General features: G+C 41.4%; 1 protein-coding gene and 1 pseudogene across 2 annotated transcripts in view; one reads left to right on the top strand and one right to left on the bottom strand.

Moving 5' to 3' along the window:
• Positions 1-3,384, top strand: part of LOC137994592 (neuropeptide FF receptor 1-like) — a 26,460-nt gene extending 23,076 nt beyond the window's left edge. For both annotated transcript variants that reach the window (XM_068840195.1, XM_068840194.1), the window contains exon 6: positions 2,562-3,384. In XM_068840195.1, the coding sequence (XP_068696296.1) occupies positions 2,562-2,843 (282 nt within the window). In that variant the 3' untranslated portion in view covers positions 2,844-3,384. The remainder of the gene's footprint in view (positions 1-2,561) is intronic.
• LOC137995370 (uncharacterized) overlaps positions 1-20,469 on the bottom strand; it is a 198,608-nt pseudogene extending 178,139 nt beyond the window's left edge.
• Positions 20,470-20,751: the final 282 nt, after the last annotated feature.

A 20,751-nucleotide genomic window follows, 5' to 3' on the forward strand; every position in this document is an offset into this window, starting at 1 on the left:
GGCGCTTTTACACTGTGAAATGTCTCGTGCAACTTGTCTCGCAATGTTTTGGCGACATTGTGGCAGGGCAAGTTGCACGAAACGGCCAAAATCTTTGCGAGACAAGTTGCAAGAGCCGTTGCCGAAAGTAGAATTAAGTTCTACACTTCGTGCAACTTGTCTCGCAACGATTTTGGCCGTTGCAGGGTATGTTAGTAATAAATGAATGAAGGGGTAGTTTCTAAAGAAACTGTGGTGCTGCGTCGGTGGGGAAGTAGTATACAAAAATTTGGTTTTATCAACGGAGTTGATAATGTAAATTGGCCACCGTACAGAGATTCTAAAAGCTGACGTTTCAAGCGTTAGCCCTTCGTCAGAGCGAATCGAGGGATTATGGGTTACGTGTAGTTTTTATAGTAGAGTAGGAGCTATGCTATTGGTGGTAACATGGCAACGTGAAAAATAGGAATACATTAGTTAAATGAAAAGCGTTCGTTAATACCGTGAGGATTAATGGTGCCGATTTGAAAGATGAATTTTTGTTCCAGATTCTTGCGGCTTTCCGTCGAACCTAGATGTAGGGAAAGGCTGCAGATAGCCATGTGTTTTTTGGAGTGGTTAGGTAGATTAAAATGGCGAGCGACTGGCTTAGATGCATCCTTGTCATTCTTCTCAACATCGCGAAGGTGTTCGAGGAATCGGTCACCTAGTCGTCTACCTGTCTCACCAATGTATAATTTATTGCATAACGTACAGGTTATGCAATATATGACATTTGCGGAGGTACATGTGAAACGATCGGTGGTCTTAACAGATCGCTTAGGTCCCGATATCTTGCTAGTGTTAACAATGAAAAGACAAGTATTGCATCGTGAGCGCGCGCATTTGAAAGTGCCGGGTTCCTCGTTAGTTTTGAGCGCGCTTCTAACTAAAAAGTTGCCTACGTTTTTGTCGCGTTTGAATGAAAAAAGTGGAGGTTGCGAAAAGATTCTACTAGTCTCGGGATCATTTTGGAGTAATTTAAAATTACTAAGAATGATGCTTTTGACTGCATGATTGTGAGGATGGAAAGTGAGGGTGAATGGAATTCTGTCATTCTTATCTTTTTGTGACGTTTGTAGCGATGACTGTCGATCAAATTGTTGGGCGCGATGATGGCCCACTTTGACCACAGAGACAGGATAGCCACGTTTTTCGAAGAACTGGCACATCTCCTCTGATTTGCTGGAAAAAACAGAGTCATCACTACATAGACGTCGAAGTCTAAGAAATTGAGAATAAGGAATGGAGTTCTTGACATGTGATGGATGTGACGATGAATACAACAAACAACTGTGTGAATCTGTAGGTTTGTAGTGCACACTACTGCATAGCACGTTGCCTCTAATAGAAACTTTGATGTCTAGGAAAGCCAATGAAGTTTCCGAAATTTCCCAGGTATATTTAAGAGCCGGATGAAAAGAGTTGACGGAGGTTATAAATTGATCGAGTTCTTCTCTGCTGGATAAAATAGCGCCGATGCAGTCGTCAATGTAGCGGCCGTAGAGTTCAGGTTTGGGGCCGTTGTACTGATTAAAGAATTGGTGTTCAACATATCCTACAAAAAGATTGGCATAGCTAGGTCCCATTCTTGTGCCCATCGCTACACCATTAATTTGTTTGTAATAGCTGCCGGCGAATGAAAAACAGTTAAAACTAGTTCGGCAAGGCGGAGGAGCGTTTCCGAGCTAGGTTCTTTAACAGTGCGTTGATCGAAAAAGTGTTTAAGTGCTTGAAGACCTTCGATATTAGGAATGACTGTGTATAGAGATGGAATGTCCATGGTGAAAATAAGTTTGTCTTGGCCGGAGAAATTGAAATCGCGGAAAATTTGTAGTGCGTGTGTACTGTCTTTAATGTATGATGGCAGAGATTTGACGATAGGCGTCATAATCCTGTCTAAGTTGCTAGAAATAAGTTCGGTGGGGCAACTACAGACAGAAACGATAGGGCGACCTGGGTTGTTGGGTTTGTGAATTTTAGGCAAGAAGTAAATGCACGAAGTTCTAGGGGTGTTGATGATGAGATTAGTGGCAGTGCCCGGTAATTCTTGATTAACTATAAGATTTTGAATGGTGTCTTTGACAAGTTTTTGATTTTTGGAAGTGAGATCTTTAGTGATTTTGGCATAAAACGAGGTATCCAAAAGTTGCCGTCACTGTCAAATGTTTCGTACAACTTGTCCAGCCGCAATGACGCCAAAACATTGCGAGACAAGTTGCACGAAACATTTCACAGTATAACAGCGTTGTTATTAAAAGCTAGCCGTTTGAAAAGTGGGGGGCTTAGACTTAAATACTGTTTACCAGCATTATTTGAAATGGGTGCTTAGACTTAAATACTGTTTATCAGCGATATTTGTTGGCAGTCTGTCATACACCTAGTCTATTTTCTTTAGCCATGAAAATGAGTTTATCCCTGACTGGAGGGTGACCCAATCCCCCTACGATTGAAGTGTTTTGTTTAATTATAAACTCTTGACACTAATTTCAAATGAGGCTCAAAAGGTCAGCACCCTACCTTCTTCTTTTTTTGTTACACAGACCGTGTTGAAGGTACGGAAACGAGTGACCCTGATGGTTTTGACTGTTACAACACTATTCGAAATTTCCTGGATTTCAGATACTGTAATTCATCTTTTGAGAGATTTTGAACTCTACACAATCAGCGATGTTGCAAATCCCGTAACTCACACCACGATTGCTTTCAATTCAGCTGTTAACCCGTTTGCCTACGCTCTGATAAATCAAAGATTCAGGGAGAAGATGAAAGGGATACTATGCAATAGCTCATGTCAAAGTGAAGGAAGTATCCATGGATGCTGATTATCAATGCAACCGCTTCCAGCAGAGTCCAGTGCACCAGAGGAGAGCTTTGCTTAAGTTAAAATGTCACCGACCAGAGAAATTTACTGAACATATATGAGCCTTAGATCGTGAAAAATGTTTTTTTTTCTCCTTTTTTTATTTGTAACATTTTTTTCCTCTGTCTTACTAGACATTATATTAATGACGGCAATGATTTGTATCAGAGTTTACGTGACGGTTTCGGCTCCCCTGTCCGTCATAATATCAAGTAAAAGTGTAAGGAGAGCCATGTGATTGAAGCCGGAAAACAATTGATAGAAGAGCCATTGTACCTTAATTATATTACCTTACCTGCACCTTTAATGGTTTCAATATTTCTTTAGTAACAATGACGCATACTCGTTGAAGTGAACTCGCACAAGTAAGCTCGCTTACTTGACGTGAACTCAATGATTTAAACACGGGAGTATCCCATTACCCGGAGCTTCCATCTGTACCGTAAGCTTGAGTCAACTCTTTCCCGTTTCTTTCTGTTTTTTAGAACTACTATATTTTGACGTCTGTGATGAGAACATGCGCGAAGTGGTTCACAAACGTCACATACGTATGGGACGTAATAAATGGATGACATAGGTCTCTTATGATTGGCTATTGTGAAAACACCACTAAAGCCCCTCTGCGAGGTGCTTCTAACAATAGGAAGTTACGGGAAATGACAAATCCTAATTTGAGAAACGTATTTGTAGTATCCAAAATGTTTTCCTCACAGGAGGTATAGGTGTAACCCATTAGAAAGGAGTCATGAATGTGTCCCAGGCAGAAATGGCCTAGGGATCTGAGATGAGCATAGATTGGTTACAACACTTTGGTAAATAATCGTGGGGCAGAAGCCAACCCATTTGGAAGGCAGGTGAAGCGAAAATAATTGCCTCGCCATTCAAATTTCGATCCTCTACTGATATAGGGATAGAATAGTATGCATCCTTAAGGTCTACTGAGGCCATAAAGCATCCTGGTCACATGAGTTTGAGGGCAGCATGGATGGTATCCATTATGCAATGATAGTATGCTACAAACTCATTAAGGGGTTTTAAGTTCAAAATAAGTCTATAGCTGCCATCTTTGTTAGGTCTCACAAATATGGTAGAAATAAAATCTCCATCACAGGGCTTAGATGGCTATTTCATGGTTTATGATTTCTTTGTTCCCAGATGAAAAAACAATTTGTTTGGGTTTGGTAGCTTGCACAGGTCTACAATGCCCCACAAACTCTATGTGATGATGCTGTATGGCATCAAGAATAACAGAATCAGTAGTAACTGCTTTCCAGTCTGTTATATGGTCCTTAACACAACCTGCTTTAAAATTAAGGACCAGCTGGGATAGCAGATCTGCATTCACAATAGATGTGACTTCTCTCACCTTGTCTATTAATGATCCTTCCAGATTGGAGTATGATTTTTATACTCTAATCACCCAGAAACGATCATAAAATATTTTGTAACTAATCTTTAATAAACACAAACACAGCATCAGGGGCGGGCATCTCGTTTATTGGTACAGCGAGCGTTTACAACACACCATAGAGAAAATTACATCAGTGAATAAGCAAATAAAGTCAAAGTTGAAAGAGATGCCTTCGAGTGGCTCTTGCATAACTTACAAGATCTTTAATAGCCTAGAAAACCCCTCGGGGTTCACCATACCTACGAGCATGCCTAAAGTACTTCTACAATTAACACCAATCTAGCATATTAACATACTTCATTGTCATTAGCGAAGCGTTACAAAATATATTTGATGTGGGCACCCCTTTGTGCCCGGCTGTTGGCTAAAAGATGCCGTTGGGAGTTGATTTTCTGTGTGGTAGATTGTCCATGTGCTCTAGCATATGCCTTTGCAAAATGTGGCCTGTTGAACCTTAACTTAGGGGCCTTGTATCCCTGGGTTGATGTGCTAGCACTTGAGGATTTTTGCATCTGCATCCCCGCTCTTTTCAGTTCCGCCATGTCTTTTTATATGTTTTGAGATATCATCTCCAAACAACTTAGATGTTGTTTTAATCTCGTCCTTGTATAGTCGGGTGTAAGGCGGATTTAACTCGGGTTTAATTAAATCCCGTCTCTTCATGTTCAGCATGTGGTGAGTATTGCACAAAAGAGCGATGCTATCGTATTCATGATAACTGTGAGAGTTTCTCTCGTATTCGTCGTGTCGCAAGATTGAATGGAGCTAACAAGTTTGCCACTCAAAGTAAACAGCGCAGATAAGCCGGGCAACAACAACTGCTGTACTTTTTGGAATGTTAAATCCACCGTTCGGCTCCGACGCAGGAGCAAGTCCCACACCTCTTCATTAACAGTTATGACGTTAAGACGCTTGACATTGTCCGGTGGTGAATATTTGTCGGCTCTTTCCTTGACCTTGTCGGCCGAGAGACCATCACTAGAGCATGTTGTCGATGAGGGTGGCAATTTTTCCCCTCAATAGCCGGAGAGGTTTTAATGTTGGGTAGATAAGCCCTGGGTCAGGCTCTCTCCTATATTGTTGTGGCCCTGAGACACCGTGTCGGAGCGACTGTCAGAGGCCATGTTGCTTGTTGTGTTCGCGTTTGCGCCCGAATCACGCGTGCAGTCATTCACAACTGCGGTGATCTGAGTGATGTCCAGTGAATCGGCTGGCCTATTGGGACTTGATTCGTCTGCATCAGCTTGGAGGAAGTCTTCCTTTCAGTCCGCCAATTCTGCTGTTTGTGCTGGGAAGCCGCGCTTAAATGGAACAACGTGGTGGTAAGATTTTTGAGGACGACCGTCAGGTTGTTGCTGCCGTCCGTAACAGATTCGCTGAGTTCTGAGCCCGAGGGTGTTGCTGAGCGATCTTCCGTTGTGGTTGCCATAACTACCGATGTAAGAAACTGACTGCCCAACTATATGCCTAAGAAGGTAGGGGAATATGCGAAAAAACAGCGAAATTTCTATCCGCAAAAATAAAAGATGCACAACTGATTTCGTGCGCCAAAAGCACTAATTATGCGCATGCGCCTAGCTATCTCATGGGACCCCTGTGCAGTGATGACGAGATAGAATTTTCATCATTCCCAGAGCTGCTCAGTCCGGAAACGCGACATTATCTTTTTTTTTTAAAAATAGCTTATCGTTTGTAAATATTTGTTGTATAAATTAAATTTGATCAATAAGGTAAAAATTCCCCTCAATGCGCTGTAATCCTAATCCTGTCGCTACAGTCCCCAAGAAAGATATCATTCTTGTTTTTAGGTTTTCAAAGTGAAGTGCTCACACACCGGGGTTATGGGTTTGTAAACCTCAAAGTAATTATTCCAGAGCACCTGACGAATCGTCTTTTTTTCCCTTATACAGATGGTTTGTGTTAATCACAAAAATCCAAGGTTGTTTATAAAGCATCTTGTTGGGACTGCAATGAGTTTTACATTGATAAAACGAAACGTTGCTTACGTGACCATAGAAAAATCATTTCAAAGCACTCAGTGGGATCAGTCAAACGTCCGCTATTGCAGATCACGCAGTTAAAACAGGTCACAACATAAAATGGAACCGTTTTCAAGATTTAGCAAATGGTAGCTCTGATTTTCATTGTAAAATAAAGCAAATTTTATTAATACGCGACCTTAAACCAGCATTAAACGAAAACGTTGGCAGTGAAAAACTCTGGTTTTATTAAACGGTTAGTTTTGACTGCTATTTATCTTACTATTTTTATCTTATTCTCTCTAGTTACCAGTCTTCTTATTTTTTTTATATATCATATTTGAATTTGTTCAACTGTCATTTCTGATATATGTTGTAGCATACGAAACGTCTAGTCAAAAGTAAAATGCGCTTTATAATTATGTTTGTAGACGCTCTTTGCTCTATGTTTTTGAATTAGTTATGAGACCTCCATTGCAATTTTCATGGGAAAAAAAGTGCTTACTATAGTCAAAATCAAAGCTGTGTTTATGTTTAATATTTTGAAAAGTTAACTTGATGGAAGCAATCATTTACAAGGTTCAAATTTCAAGTCTAATCGGACGAATAAAAGACATAGAACCCTGGGACCGGTTCCTGAAAGGTGTAATAACTCTATTCCAGGGATAAATATGCCTTTTTCCAGCACATTTATTCCTGCAATAGAGTTATTACACCTTTCAGGAACTGGCCCCTGGTCCATGAACCACCCCTGTGGACCCGGACCATGGACCCGGTTCATGGACTACCCCTGTGGAACACGCCTAATTTTACAAGTAGAAAAATCTTTTGACGAAAAGAGGGAGGTGATCCTCACACTCATCGGGACAATTTAAGCAATTATCTCTTTATAGACACTTGAAAATTCAACAGCTTCAACAGTATTCGATCCCATGACCTCTGCGTTGCCAGCACAATGCTCTGCTAACTGATCATTGAAGTCACTCAGTTTGTTGGGCTCATTTGTTCCCGTGAAGGATTTTCTCATGATGAAATGAACTTATATTTAAAAAGTGGGTTATAGACGAATCGCTTTGAAGGCACCAAATAGGTGGTGCAAGTGTCTGCAAAACAGGCAAAGATTGCGGTCAAAAGTATGGCGGCCTGGAATTGACAGACAAGCTGAGAGGTTTTGCAAAAAAATGTCATGGCTGCCAGCTGGTAAGCCGCCCAGACAACCCAGAGCCGATCAAATCAACCCTTTTACCAAGAGGCCCATGGCAGTACCTGGCCTTTGATTTGTTAGGTCCATTACCATCCGGAGACTTTGTTCTGGTCAAAGTTGCTTACTTCAGCAGATTTTATGAAATTGGAATAATGCGGTTCACAACATCCGCGATTATTGAACCTTTGGAGGAGATTTTCACAACCCATGGTTTGCCACTGTAGGTAACCAGCGATAATGGACCACGTTCAGATGTGTTTTAGCGATACCTGGAAGATCTGGTGTAGTGCACCGGAAGACCACTCCTTTATGGCCCGCGGGTCTCTCGAGCCAACAGCGCATCCCTGCCCTGCGCCAACATGCGCTTTTGGCTCGAGAGACCCTCGTAACTTGTATACAAATTGTCCTCTTCTCTCTCGTCCGCCTGTGAATCACCGTTCTGGTTGATCCAGCGTCATCTAGTTGGGGAAAAACATCGGCCCGGAATGACCACGTAATTCCCATTCGCTATCCAGATTGGCCATGTAGCCAGCATGGTTGCTCTGATAGTGTAGTGGTGATCACACCCAACCGGTAATCAGGGGGACGTGGGTTCAAATCCCGCTCAGGGCATAAAAAGTATTTTCTCCCAATGAAAAATGTCACCCAGGGGTTGTCCGTCCTTGGTCCTTTCAAACTTCATTAATTAACTACATTTGGCCAAGGCTTGGACTGTGTATCCATTTGTAATCCTCCTGGGGGGCAGGGATGTGCTGTTGGCTCGAGAGACCCTCGTAACTTGCATATATATATACCCCGTAGAATGAAGAAATGAAACCCATCCTGTAAATCAACTGATTGATTGTGTCGAATGAAAAACATGAAGAATTGCCCTGAGCGGGATTTGAACCCACGTCCCCCTGAACACCGGTAGGGTGTGATGACCACTACACCATCAGGACAACCACGCTGGCAACGCAGCTATCGAGATAGTGAATTGGCCTAACGTGAGTATCCCGGGATTCTTACACGGGTGAGATGGGAAAGCCTAAACCCCTTCATAGCCTTAAACCTAAGGATCGACTAACGATTCACAGGCAAACACCAACTTAGGAATCAGCTAATCAGAGGGATCAAGTTAATGATGCAGGCTTATTTGTATAGACCGTAGAATGAAGAAATGAAACCCATCCTGTAAATCAACTGATTAATTGTGTCGAATGAAAAACATGAAGAATTGCCCTGAGCGGGATTTGAACCCACGTGCCCCTGAACACCGGTAGGGTGTGATGACCACTACACCATCAGGACAACCACGCTGGCAACGCAGCTATCGAGATAGTGAATTGGCCTAACGTGAGTATCCCGGGATTCTTAATTGTGTCGAATGAAAAACATGTGCCAATCTGGAAGTGAGACGGAGTTATCGAGGCATATCTGGAGTCTAAAGGACAATAACATCAATTACACGCTACGCTGGGCAATAGAGTCTTTCGCCTCACCATACAAATGTGGATCAAAGAGATGCGACCTGTGCCTTACAGAAAAGTTGTACATAATAAAAGCAGATACGCGCCACCTACTGAACAAAAGAAACGAGTTAATTTCTAAATGCAGACACAAGAACAAATACCTTTTGTCGAACTTAAAATAGCACGCTCCCCTAGAGTATTAGAATGGTCTTTAAATGAGTTAGAATGCAAATGTAAGATCTGTAGCCTGATGATTGTCCAAACATGAAACTTGAAGTCGCTACGCTGTGAAGTTGTCTTTCTTCCAAACGTTATATATATATATATATATATATATATATATATATATATATATATATATATATATATATATATATATGTGCAGTTAGATATAGCTCTTTGGCATTACAAAGCTTTTGCTTTCATGTCCAAATTGAGCACTCTACTGGGATGAGTCATTGCCGCTAGCAATTGCGCATGCTCACTAGCTCGCTAGTTTGAGCACTCTGGCATGGCTTAGATGTACCACGTGTGTGGGACATTTGGGGTGGCTTTATAAGCTTAACCTCCATCCCAGACATCAGCACTGCACTGATGAGGCCCAGAAGGCCGAAACAGTACTGTCTGCAGTTAGTTATATATACATGATCTTCTTCAGGGTGACTAACTAGCCGTTAACGTACAGCACTTTTAAATTGTTGAATTGCCAAGGCAACGCACGCGCATCACAACTGAAATGGCTATTATTTCAAGCGCCAAACGGAAAATGCCATAGATCTTATAATCATCTACTGTGCGCGCCTACGCGCGTCTTTCCTTTCTGGGCGTAAAAACCATCATCCTCATTAAGTCCTTGGGGGTGCAGCGTTTCCAATCTATACATCCACTGTCCCTCCTTCTTCCGCAACTCCCTCTCGGCCTTGCAATTGGCTCTGTCGATTAACTGTATAGTTAAATGACTTAATCCCAAATGCCTCGAACTATGAAAATGCTGGTAAAGAAAATCATCATTGCTCTTATTGCCAGAAGACAACTTGAGATGGGCATGATCCTACTTCTGGGATTATTGAACCTAAACCGAAAAGCAGTGGTAGTGGATCCAACATACTGGATGCCACATACCTTACAAGTAATGAGATAGATCACGTTTTCAGAATTACAATTTAGGTTGTAACTGATGCGAAATTCCTTCCCATTCGTTTTTCTGCGGAGTGTTTTCCCAACACACAGAGAATTACAGATTTGGCATCGATTGCTCCCACACCTTAATGTTCCTGTTATCTCTTCCTTAGCATCACTCCTAAACTTTGCACGGACAAAATAGTCTGGGAGGCATTTCAGTCTTCTGAAAGCGACCATTAGCCCTTCCGTGATGGCATCCCGACATCTCTGCGAGGAGTGAAGAACCGAATTTAGCTTCCTCAACATGCCCCCGATATTAGGAAGGCCCGGATGGTACGTCACTGTGAAGGGAATCCTGGAATTTTCCTTTTTTGGTCTATCCCTCAATGCTTCATCTCTGGGTGTTTGTCTCGCTCTACCAACTTGTTGTTGTATGAAATTCTTCTCATATCCCCTTTCTACTAAAAAAACTACACAAATCCCGCACTCTTCTTTCAAAGAAAGTCTCCTTGTAACAAGTCCTCCTCTACCGTAATGCTTGTGCATAGGGAATCCCTTTCTTGCAATGCACGAGTTTGGTTGGCACGACACACCGTGAGATACTGATGGCTATCGGTGGGTTTGATGTAAACATTCGTCTCCAGTTTTCCCGAGTCATTCAGGACTATAACATCTAGGAATTTGACTTCCTGGTTGGACCATTTTGATGTAAACTTGATCGTTCCATGGGCACTATTCAGGTAATTAATAAGGACTTTAAGACTTGAGAGGGACATATTAGCTCATGGTTTTGGAACGACTTATCAACGCAATCTCACAAGAGAAGAACAACGGGCGCTTCAAGATCTTCGCGCCTATGATGATATTATTATCAAACAAGCCGATGAAGGGTCTGCAGTTGTCGTCATGGATAAAGAAGCTTGTCACCCAAAGCAGTTGGTCATTGTTATTGATACATGTCACGCAATCCATTAGTTAATTGACGAACTTGAATCAGATGATGCAAATACACAGATCACAGCTACAAATGGCACCTGGAACGTGGTAATCGGCGAATACAGTCGATATGTAACCAATATTAATGTAAATCTCATCGTTTTTATCATGGAGTTTTAATCAAAACAATCATTTCTCTAGGTTCCACAGGTTCCGCGGTTCCGCGGTCTGAAGTTCCTCCCTTTAGTATCACCCGATCGTAGCCATATAGTAATTAATAGACGTTTATAAAAATGCGACTTTTTGCGGCAGGAACTAATCATTACATGAAAAGGTAGAAATTTTATGTTGTTCTTTGACCCAAATCTGCAGCTTGTAATGTAATCATGCAATTATTAAATTTGACATTCAATTTGGGGATTCAGACATTTGCATTGTCTCTTTGATCAGTAAATTCGGCAATTCTCTGATCAAATAGACAATGTAAACGTTTTGAATTGCCAAACTGAATGTTGAAAATTAAAAGAATTGACGCGTAAGCCAGTGTTTTTGTGTCTGTCCTCTTAAATTACGTGGTAACATTGTTGCTTTGACAATCACGCCGCCAACTTGCATAATTTAAAACTTCAGTTCAAGAATCAAAATGCGATCAAAAATGCCCATGGCTTCGTGAAAATCCCGGGATTTTGAGGTAGGAACTTTGACCCTTCGGTCGCCGTCTCAACTTCCTCGCCTGAGGTGAAGTCCGCAAAACTAAAATTCGCAACGGTTAAAGTCCGGCAAATCCTCCAAATTGGTACTTTCAGCTTTGCATAAATTACAGTTTTATGTGGGTAAGGTCAGCTCTTGAGGAGAGAAGTTGCGTTTGGCGTTGGTTGCAAGATTCGGAAACAGTAGCAATACAAGAGATAGCAAACATTTGCCCAAACAAGACATCTTCGCCGACTACAGCAATGCCGTAAGTCTCCTTCCGAAACATGTTTCCGCTGTGAGCAGCTGTATAGCTAACATTAATGACACTAAGGTCCAATTGACAGATAATTCTTGGGAGGCAAATTCCCTTGTTGTACTTAAATCTGTTTACAATGAACCAGCGAGAGTCTTTGTGTTGGACACCACCTTCAGCCCCGTAAATCATGGAACCTAACTCCCACTCTCACCGGCGGTACAACTATGACACCAATAACAGTCGTACCACTGATTTCTGCAATGCAGTTGCCTACACCAAGTAAGCAACGCTGACAAGAACACGACAAAAGAGAGAGAAGTAGTCGTTAGCCTACGAACGCAGACGTATTTCCGGCGATCGTTTTTCTCCCCCGAAAAAGAAGGAGAGAAACGACCTACTGCGCATTTTGGTGAAGTTTTCGTTCTTGACCAAATTTAATTTATGCAGCAATTATTTACAAACAATTAAAAAGGCTATTTCGAAAATAAATGTAGTGAAGTGTTTCTTTCCGGGGCTGATAATTTGTTAGGGTGTTTGGGATTAGAGGAGGATAAACACGTACCAAAAACAGTAGTTCGGGAGGTAATTTTAATTTTCTCGGCTACTCTTCCTTCGTTGGAGTTGTTTTGATGCATTTTATTACTCCAGATCCTCATATATCTCGTCATGTTTGTGGCTTGCCTTATGAGGTCGCCTGAATATCTAGCTAGGCTACAAAAATCAGATAAATTATCCTTAACCTAATTCAAAAACCAGAGGTTGAGTGAAGTAAGAAGACAAGGGCCAATATGTATTGAGGAACAAGCAAATTTAACCATGTATACATAGCTTCCAATAACAGTGACTTTTTAAAGTCAAACAGGTAAGTAAGTAAAACTTAAAAGTAGATGTAGATGAAGACGTAGGAGGTTTCTTGGTTACTATAATGCGTCATAATAAGTCGTTGTTTTTAAAGGCAAGACTTTTCCGAGAAGCAAATGACTAAGGCACGGTTTCATTTTATTTTCTCGCGGCAGTTTCTTTCGACTTCACAAGGAAAAGCCAAAGAATTTGAACATTTGGTATGTACCAACGTTAAATGTTATCGGAGAACTTATCTCTTGCATTGCTGGACGATAAGCGGTATCTCCCAGCAGTAGTTAACCGGTTTGCTTCATAAATTAAAGTTGCGCTCCTGCTGTTTGTTCCAACCGTCGAAGTTTTGCTTACCTTCTTGTAAGAATAGGAAACAGATCTCATGGGTTCTAGTTTCATAGAAAGTTATGTATCATAAAGAAAGGAGTGGACAGGATAGAGTGGATTCTCGGAAACAAATATCCTGTGTCACTGTAGGCGGGCAGGTTTTGGACAGATTTCCGTTTCCTTTAAACTACGTTTCTTCGGTCTGGTAAAAAAATGAAACATATTTCATTACTAGGCGTGTTGTCATTGGCCATAGTTAAGCAAAAGAGATTCAAAATTGACACCTCTTCGATGCTAAGTGCAGTATCGAGTAAACGTTACGGCGGGTCTAGCAACGGTTGAGGATTTTCTGGGTGATACATCATTTGGTTTGCACACTAATCTTTTTGTTTAATAAAATGTGTGTGATTGAATGTAAGTTAGTCTATGATATTTAATATTTGCTGGCATTGTAGCGGCAAACAACCCGAAAGTAAAGAAAAGCTGATTGCGACACCATTAGGCTCGTAAATGGCTGGGAATCCTCAGAAGTGGAGCGCAACCAAGCGAGGGGGTATCTAGTCCAGCGCTAGACCTCTACCCGAGTCCACTGAGAGTGTCAATGAGCTACAACAATTTGCAGAATTGTTGAGACACTTTCATTAAAAAACACCTTTTCTAACTTCCAATACCCGGCGTATCTAGAATTTAAACCTTTCCCACTTCCTCTCCCCTCTCCCCCTTTCAATGTTGACTGCTTATTAAGTTCCCAACATTTTTTTGTCTCGCTAGCAACACTGATAAGGGGGGGACGGGGGCTGCAGTGTGAGAGATAATAGTGAAATTAATAACGCCCTAAGAAGGTGAAGTGTCTCCACTATTTTTGCAACTTGTTGTAGCGTTAAAAATAAAAGGGCGAGAGTTAAAACAAAATTCCCAATCAAAGCCTCTGAAACCATGCCGCGACAGGGCACCAAAGGCGCCCCGAACTGGGCCCTTAAACAACAATATTGTAATAAATTCCCAGATGGGGGCCCCTCAGATTACTTAGCGCTAACAAAGCTAACAGTATCCGAGACCGGGACCTTTGATAACCGCCCAATTTACGTGTGATCTCTACGTTAATTGCAGTTTATTCTTTTTTTTCGAGTGAAATTCCTGACGCTTATTCAAGCCAAAAGGTGCCAAAGAGAACAAATGTGCACTCCAATATGCCTCTTTAGTGATTAGAAGTTTCTCGATGCTGCATGAATTGTTAACAGCCTCCTGCACTTGATCAATACATTGGAATGAGAAGTCGCTTAAATCATGTGGTGTTTTGTTGAAATGTACCACTACCTCACAAGACTTTTTCTTAGTGACCACTTGGGACTCGTGCCAGATCTAAGAAAAAAAATATTTCCATTTGTGACCACATTTAATCCAAATTTACCTGGTGTAGGTCGCATCATCAGCAAACACCTAGCGATTTTGGAATCCAACACTAAATTAAAAGAGCTTTTTCCTCCAAATTCCATCATAGCATCCTTTCGAAGAACTAAAAACCTTAAGGAATTGTTGGCGCCATCTCGTTATGGCCCCAACACCGAACGCGAAGAGATTGTTGCAGTCATGTCCAATAAACACAAACTGATACGGTTCGAAACTACAAATTTACGATCCGTACCGTTTGGCAGATCGTAAAAGACAGTTTCGGTCCGTATACAATCGGAAAATTGTACCTCATTAGTGGGACATTAATATAGATCACGTGTTATTCACGCAAAGGGGTCACAGCGGTTTGTCGATCCGTACGGTTTGTACGGTTTGTACAGCGAGAGGTCACAACGGTTTGTCCATCCGTACGGTTTGTCCGGATCGTGAACGCAGTGTACGGTCCGTATACGCTCCGTCAAATGCATCTCATCAAGCGTTTGAAGCGGGAGAAAATATCAATCAAAGCATGCTGCCACAACAAACAAGTCCGATATGCATGTATACCTCGTTCTTTAAGCGTGAGCGACAACATATCCCGTTTAGAAGGAAATAGTTTTTTAAAAGAGGATATGTATTAATGGAGAAGGTAACTGGAACCGCAAAACAATGAAACTACTTCGTTCTTTAAGCGGGGTGCTTTTTTGAAAGGGTTTACATCTTCCTTAAGGATGCAAGTTCAATGTGAGTAGTTTGTGTTCTTTTGAAAACCCTCAGGAAAGAATTTATTTCAGGTGAACGTGGGGTAGTGAGTGTGTGCGCGATGTCTACGCTGTAATGAGTTGTTTATCCTGGTAGTCACTATGACAGCTATTTAGGTCTCATTTGCCACCGGCTTTTGCCAGCCAAAACATACTCATGAAACAGAAATTTTAAACGACATTGGTCTATAACTGGCATGTTATTGAACCATGATTCTGTTGGTAAATGACTTTTGTGATGTTTGGTGGCTCCTAAAGGAGCCTTTGTGATAGTTTCATTCGTTCGTTGTTGTTTGTGCTTCGGCAGGCCGTTCAGGAATAGAAGCTTATTGTAGTCCACATCAAAGTAGAACTACTTGTTCTTTTTGCACACATGTCCAATATACATGAACTGAGTCGGGTCGTCAATTGCTGTTGACGGCCCGACTCTTCGGATGTCGGGTCGTGAAGTTTAAAAAGGAAGTAAGCTTTACTGTCGGAAGTCGAACTTTCTGGGGCAGCTTCAAATATCACGACAGATCGTGACGATCCGATGAGGTCGTGACGACCAGTCATTTGAAAAGTCGACCCGACTTTTGAAAGTGTCAGGTGGTGAGAGAAAGAAAAACTTTGATGAACAAAGGAGGCTGTGCTGCTCAAAAATATTGTATGCTTCGTTCTCAAAGAGTAGCGACTAAAATATCGATATACGCATATAAAATTATAAACATCGACCAGAACAGCATCACAAATGTTCTGAATGTGTCCTAATTGATACCCTGACAACATGCTGTTCAGAAATAGCAATAATGACTGCCTGTAATAGCGCTCCGAAATGTTGAATGCTTCGTTCTTAAATTGTCGCGAAATCGCCGTACACTTCCTCAAAACATATAGCGACTAAAATAACGATATACGCGTAGAAAACTATAAACTTCCACCACAACAACATTAACAAATGTTGCGAATGTGTCCTTAAGAGCGACTTGCTGTAAAGGTCATCTATACCTATGCAAGATAGAAAAAATCAATTTTCTGAAAATTTGTCAGGAAGAAGGTTTTTACTAACTTGTTTCAAAACTGTAACTTTGAGGTTGTTTGGATTTTTATTTTCTTCTCCAGACGGCCTTTAGTATTTTGTCCCTGAAAGAGCAAAACTCGCCTCTAAATTACACTTTTTGCGAAGGCTAGCAAGCCAAGATATTGTGCGTAGCTGGGAAAGCTAACCCGTATTATTTAAATATAATGTTTGAGTACTTATTTCGTGTTGTCAGATCCACATGTAATATGAACCTGAATTTTTAACAATTTTTCAAAATTATACGCCAAGGCTATGTCTCATCACTTCCAAAGTTAGGTCAAATTTGTGGACCAAAAAGTCAATCTGGTACATGGATTTACCTCTCAAAACTATTTTTCTGGATAAAAGTATCACTTCATCTTACTTTTTATCGCAAATCTAGCTTGGGTAAATAAAACGCAAAAATTTGACAGCGTCTTGTAATCAGACACTTGAGCTTATCGCTTGACATTTTGAACTTTCACGCCGCGATTATCATCTCGAACATCGACCCTGAAGTGTTCGCCTGTGGGTCGTTCTCCGGTAAAATAGTTGTTTTCAGCCTCCAGATATCTGTTGCTGTAATTTAAAGACAGTTTCTAGCCGCAAACGAGTCTATTTAGAAAAGGGATGTTTTGAATAATTAATTAAATATTTGACGGTTGGCGAGCACAGACCATGCAGCACGCAACAAAATGTTAGTTTATAAATCGTTTTCAAGAAAAATCTTTAGAGACTATATTAGAATAAATAGTTAAATACTCGGAGTTATTTCTTACCTCAATTTCGCCTTTCTGCTGACTCTTTGAGCTACTTTGCGTCTCGTGAGTGAAGCACTCAGGACTGTTGCCAGGTTACATATTAACCAGTTGACACAGGCAACCCAAGCTAATAGTTTGGTCAGTTTCGTTCGGAATTCTAATAATAATAATAATAATAATAATAATAATAATAATAATAATAATAATAATAATACACATGGGTGAGATATTTATTATTTCTGGATGTAACATTAACACATGGTTCTGTCCTACTCAGAGCTCATTGCTATTGCTTTATTAATATTAATTGTAGTAGAACTGGTAATCAAGATTCTAGAATATTTCGATTGCGGACAGAAGTTATCGTACTAAAAAAGTAATTATATGCTTTAATAGTTTCAGTTCCTTTGGTAAATTCTTTTAAATTCCCCCACCCACGCCCCTGTTCGACTGTTTAAGTTCTGCTCTTAAAGTGAAAAATACCTATTAACACACCTACTAAGGTATTTCTGTCTCATTTTACATGATGAATGTAAAACAATTAAGACAACACGCTCTGTTATTTTACATTTGCAAACACTCTTACTTGTCTACGCTGTCGAGACTTTTGTGACCGACTTGTTTGTCGTACTAAAAGTGAGTAAATTATGAGCCTTACCTTACTCTCTGAAAAGTAGGTTAATTGAGGTAAAGGGCGAAAATAATTTATGAGCCTGCGTTGCAGGTGTAAACGGGAAGCGAGATGTAGGGGAGGCGAAAACCAACGTCCCGTCCTGAGCTTCCATCGGCGCAATCCCTCCCACTGCCCGGTTTTACGGGTGCTCCCCCAGGCTAGAAATGAGGAGGCCCTTTCTCATTAGATGTCATTCTCTCGGCTCAGCCAGGTTCAGATCGCTTTACTTGCGAATTTTTATTTCGCCCTATACTCCACTAGCTAGTGAGATGTTCCCTGGCTACTGACAGATCGAAACGTTATGCATATGGTATACATATTTCCTATTTTTTCTTACTCATTGCAATCGCAAGCTAAAACAAGTCCACTTAGAGCATCTATGTATTCTGCCTTTCGTTTGTTATTAAAACCTTCCGTTGTTATGTCAAAGTAGTTGCATACAATACAAAGCATAGCAATGCTGACCTGCTTGAGTCTCTTTTCTTTGTACAAGGCGCAAATGTCTAGGTTGTCATATACAATTGGATGCCGCAACTGAACTTCTTGAAGTATGGCTTGTCGTGTGACATCCATTTGCTGCTGCTCTTCTGCCGCCATGATATCTGGCGCTGAAAGTTCACCTTGATCATAACGACATTTTGCCGCCATTCTAGAAAAAAAAGACTGCACTTGCTGCGTGGTGAGATACTCGTCTCTCTTGAACAGCTTCGAGCCATCCATCTTCTTGGCAAATCTCATGTCTCGGGCTACATTAATGGGATCCTGTTTTTGGCCTGTTGCCTGGCCAAGATTAAATTTTTCCTCCAAATATTTCTTCTGGGTATCACTGAATCGATTAAACTTTTTGATAGTCCTCAAGGCCCACCCCTCGGGTAAATTGTTAGCGCTTACTGAGACGTCTTCTTGTTCAAGGGCTGCCGAGACTGCTTCACTCGAGCCTTCGACTAAAAGGGCGTGGTATTTCTTTTTAGCCACGTCCAACAGAGTGCATCTCTCAGGCACCATCTTGCACTGACCAAACAATAGGTGCTTTTCCAAACTGGAATGCCTCTGGTACATTTTGACACATCCTTCATTTGGGCAGGTAGGAGTTCACTTGAGAACTTATCACTCTCTGTTGCTGGCTGCTCATCGTCCACTTGCACTTTTTTTGACCTTTCTTGTGACACACTAACAAAGTCTCCATGGGAGAATCTTCCCTCGAAGGAACAATTTTGCAAGTAATTTGGAACTGGAAGAAACAGAACCCTAATCATTGTAAAGGTCTGACTGTTGATTTAATAGAGCATTCGTCGCAATATAGTCCACGCAAAATGATTCATTTGATCATATGACGAAAATGCTTTGCTATTTACTCATTTGACTTCCCAATTGATGCGCGTAGCACGTAGAAACCTTTTTCTGCCTTTTTGTTTTGGCTGTTACATGCCATGTATGATAATTCCTTTGTAATGGTCATTTGAGTAGTTTTCAAAAGGCCACAAACAGAAGACAGCCATTGTATAGGCAAGTCATACAACCTTAGCGAACCACAGGAAACCCCAAATATGTACCCAAATTCTGAGAAAGGGTTTGAGGTGTGGCTGTTTATTTGATATATGCAAATACAATCGTTCCTCTTCATATATCTCCACCGTTAATGTGGGTTTTGAATAAGGTGATCATGACGTTACACAAGCAGACGTTACGAGGGTATTTTACTCGATAGCCACTTAACTTGAAAATTGCAAGACCCTGGGAAAGAAGTTGTGCTAATTACAGCTTACAAACCCCTGAAAACTAATTATATTCCGCTGTATTTTACGACAAACAGCAGCCAACAGTTCCACTTTCCAGAAATTTGACAGCAATAATAAAATCAGTTGTATAGACTGCATTGCTTATGTGAAACATGAATGCAATGAGTACCTTCAATTTGGCTTTGGTTAATTAGTTTGCCTTGTCCCACCTGAAACGCCCTCCAGACGGTAATACCTTGCTCGCTGTACTGGAAGTTGTTGAGGGAACTTACTCCCGCTAACTTAACGTGAGGGAGAACATTCTTTCCTTCAGTGCTTGCGTTAACTAGGACAACCCGTACGCCATTTAGACCTCCGTTAGACAACATAGCGTCTCTGAAGTCTTTGGCATTCTGCACATCGTGACCCTCGTTAATGTGACGTCTGACGTGAGCCTTTATTGAGGCAGCTCTCCTGTCGCAAGCTCCTTTTCCGCCTTGTGGGTCGCTGAAGTCGACCCGGCGGACTCTGACACCGGTTTTGGTCTTCATTGCGTTACATGTTGCCAGCAACACTGAGTTGTGATAACACCCAGCATTGTCCTGGCGGAGAAAGGCAGATGTAATCTCTGGGTGCTCGAATTTAAGGGTGCGCAAAGTATGCTCTAAGATGCGTACAACTGCAGATGTATCTTGTAAACAGTTCTCGATGATATGTGCGAATGTCTGGCTTTGCAGCCTTCCGTCTACTTTTCGCGCCACAACGCTTAAATGCCACGAAAGCCCCCGTTTTCCGAACCAGTCGGACTGAGATTCGCGATACTTCGCGGGTAAAAATTTCATCGCCCAGTCTTGGGTTATGAGAACCGAAGCGTCGTCAAGCAAATTCAAGCAGTCAATTCTCGCTTGATCTTGCCGAACACTGCGAAGTTGGTGTGCTTTCCAAGACGTAATAGCCTCCTCTGATTGTTTGAACGTGTATAACTGGTCTTCTAATTCCTCCTCTGGCATACGGGCCTCGTTCAACAAATACCCTTCAATGTTCCGCAAGACGCTTCGGAGACCTTCACACTGTGAGCAACTCCGGTCATGTACATGTTGGCATGGGCTTTGCAGTTGGCTATCGGTGATATCACTCAGCGCATAAGTGCTGCAATGATCAGCAACAGCAGTGCTCTCCGAAACATGAACCTGGAAAAGAAATGGTTACGTACTTTTCATAAACTTCACTTTGAATGATGCTATTTCTTCCTTCCCTGGAAAAGCTGCATAAAGAGGGTCACGTTTTTGTAT

This window comes from Montipora foliosa, chromosome 3 (genome assembly GCF_036669935.1).
Source record: "Montipora foliosa isolate CH-2021 chromosome 3, ASM3666993v2, whole genome shotgun sequence".
Lineage (NCBI taxonomy): Eukaryota > Metazoa > Cnidaria > Anthozoa > Scleractinia > Acroporidae > Montipora > Montipora foliosa.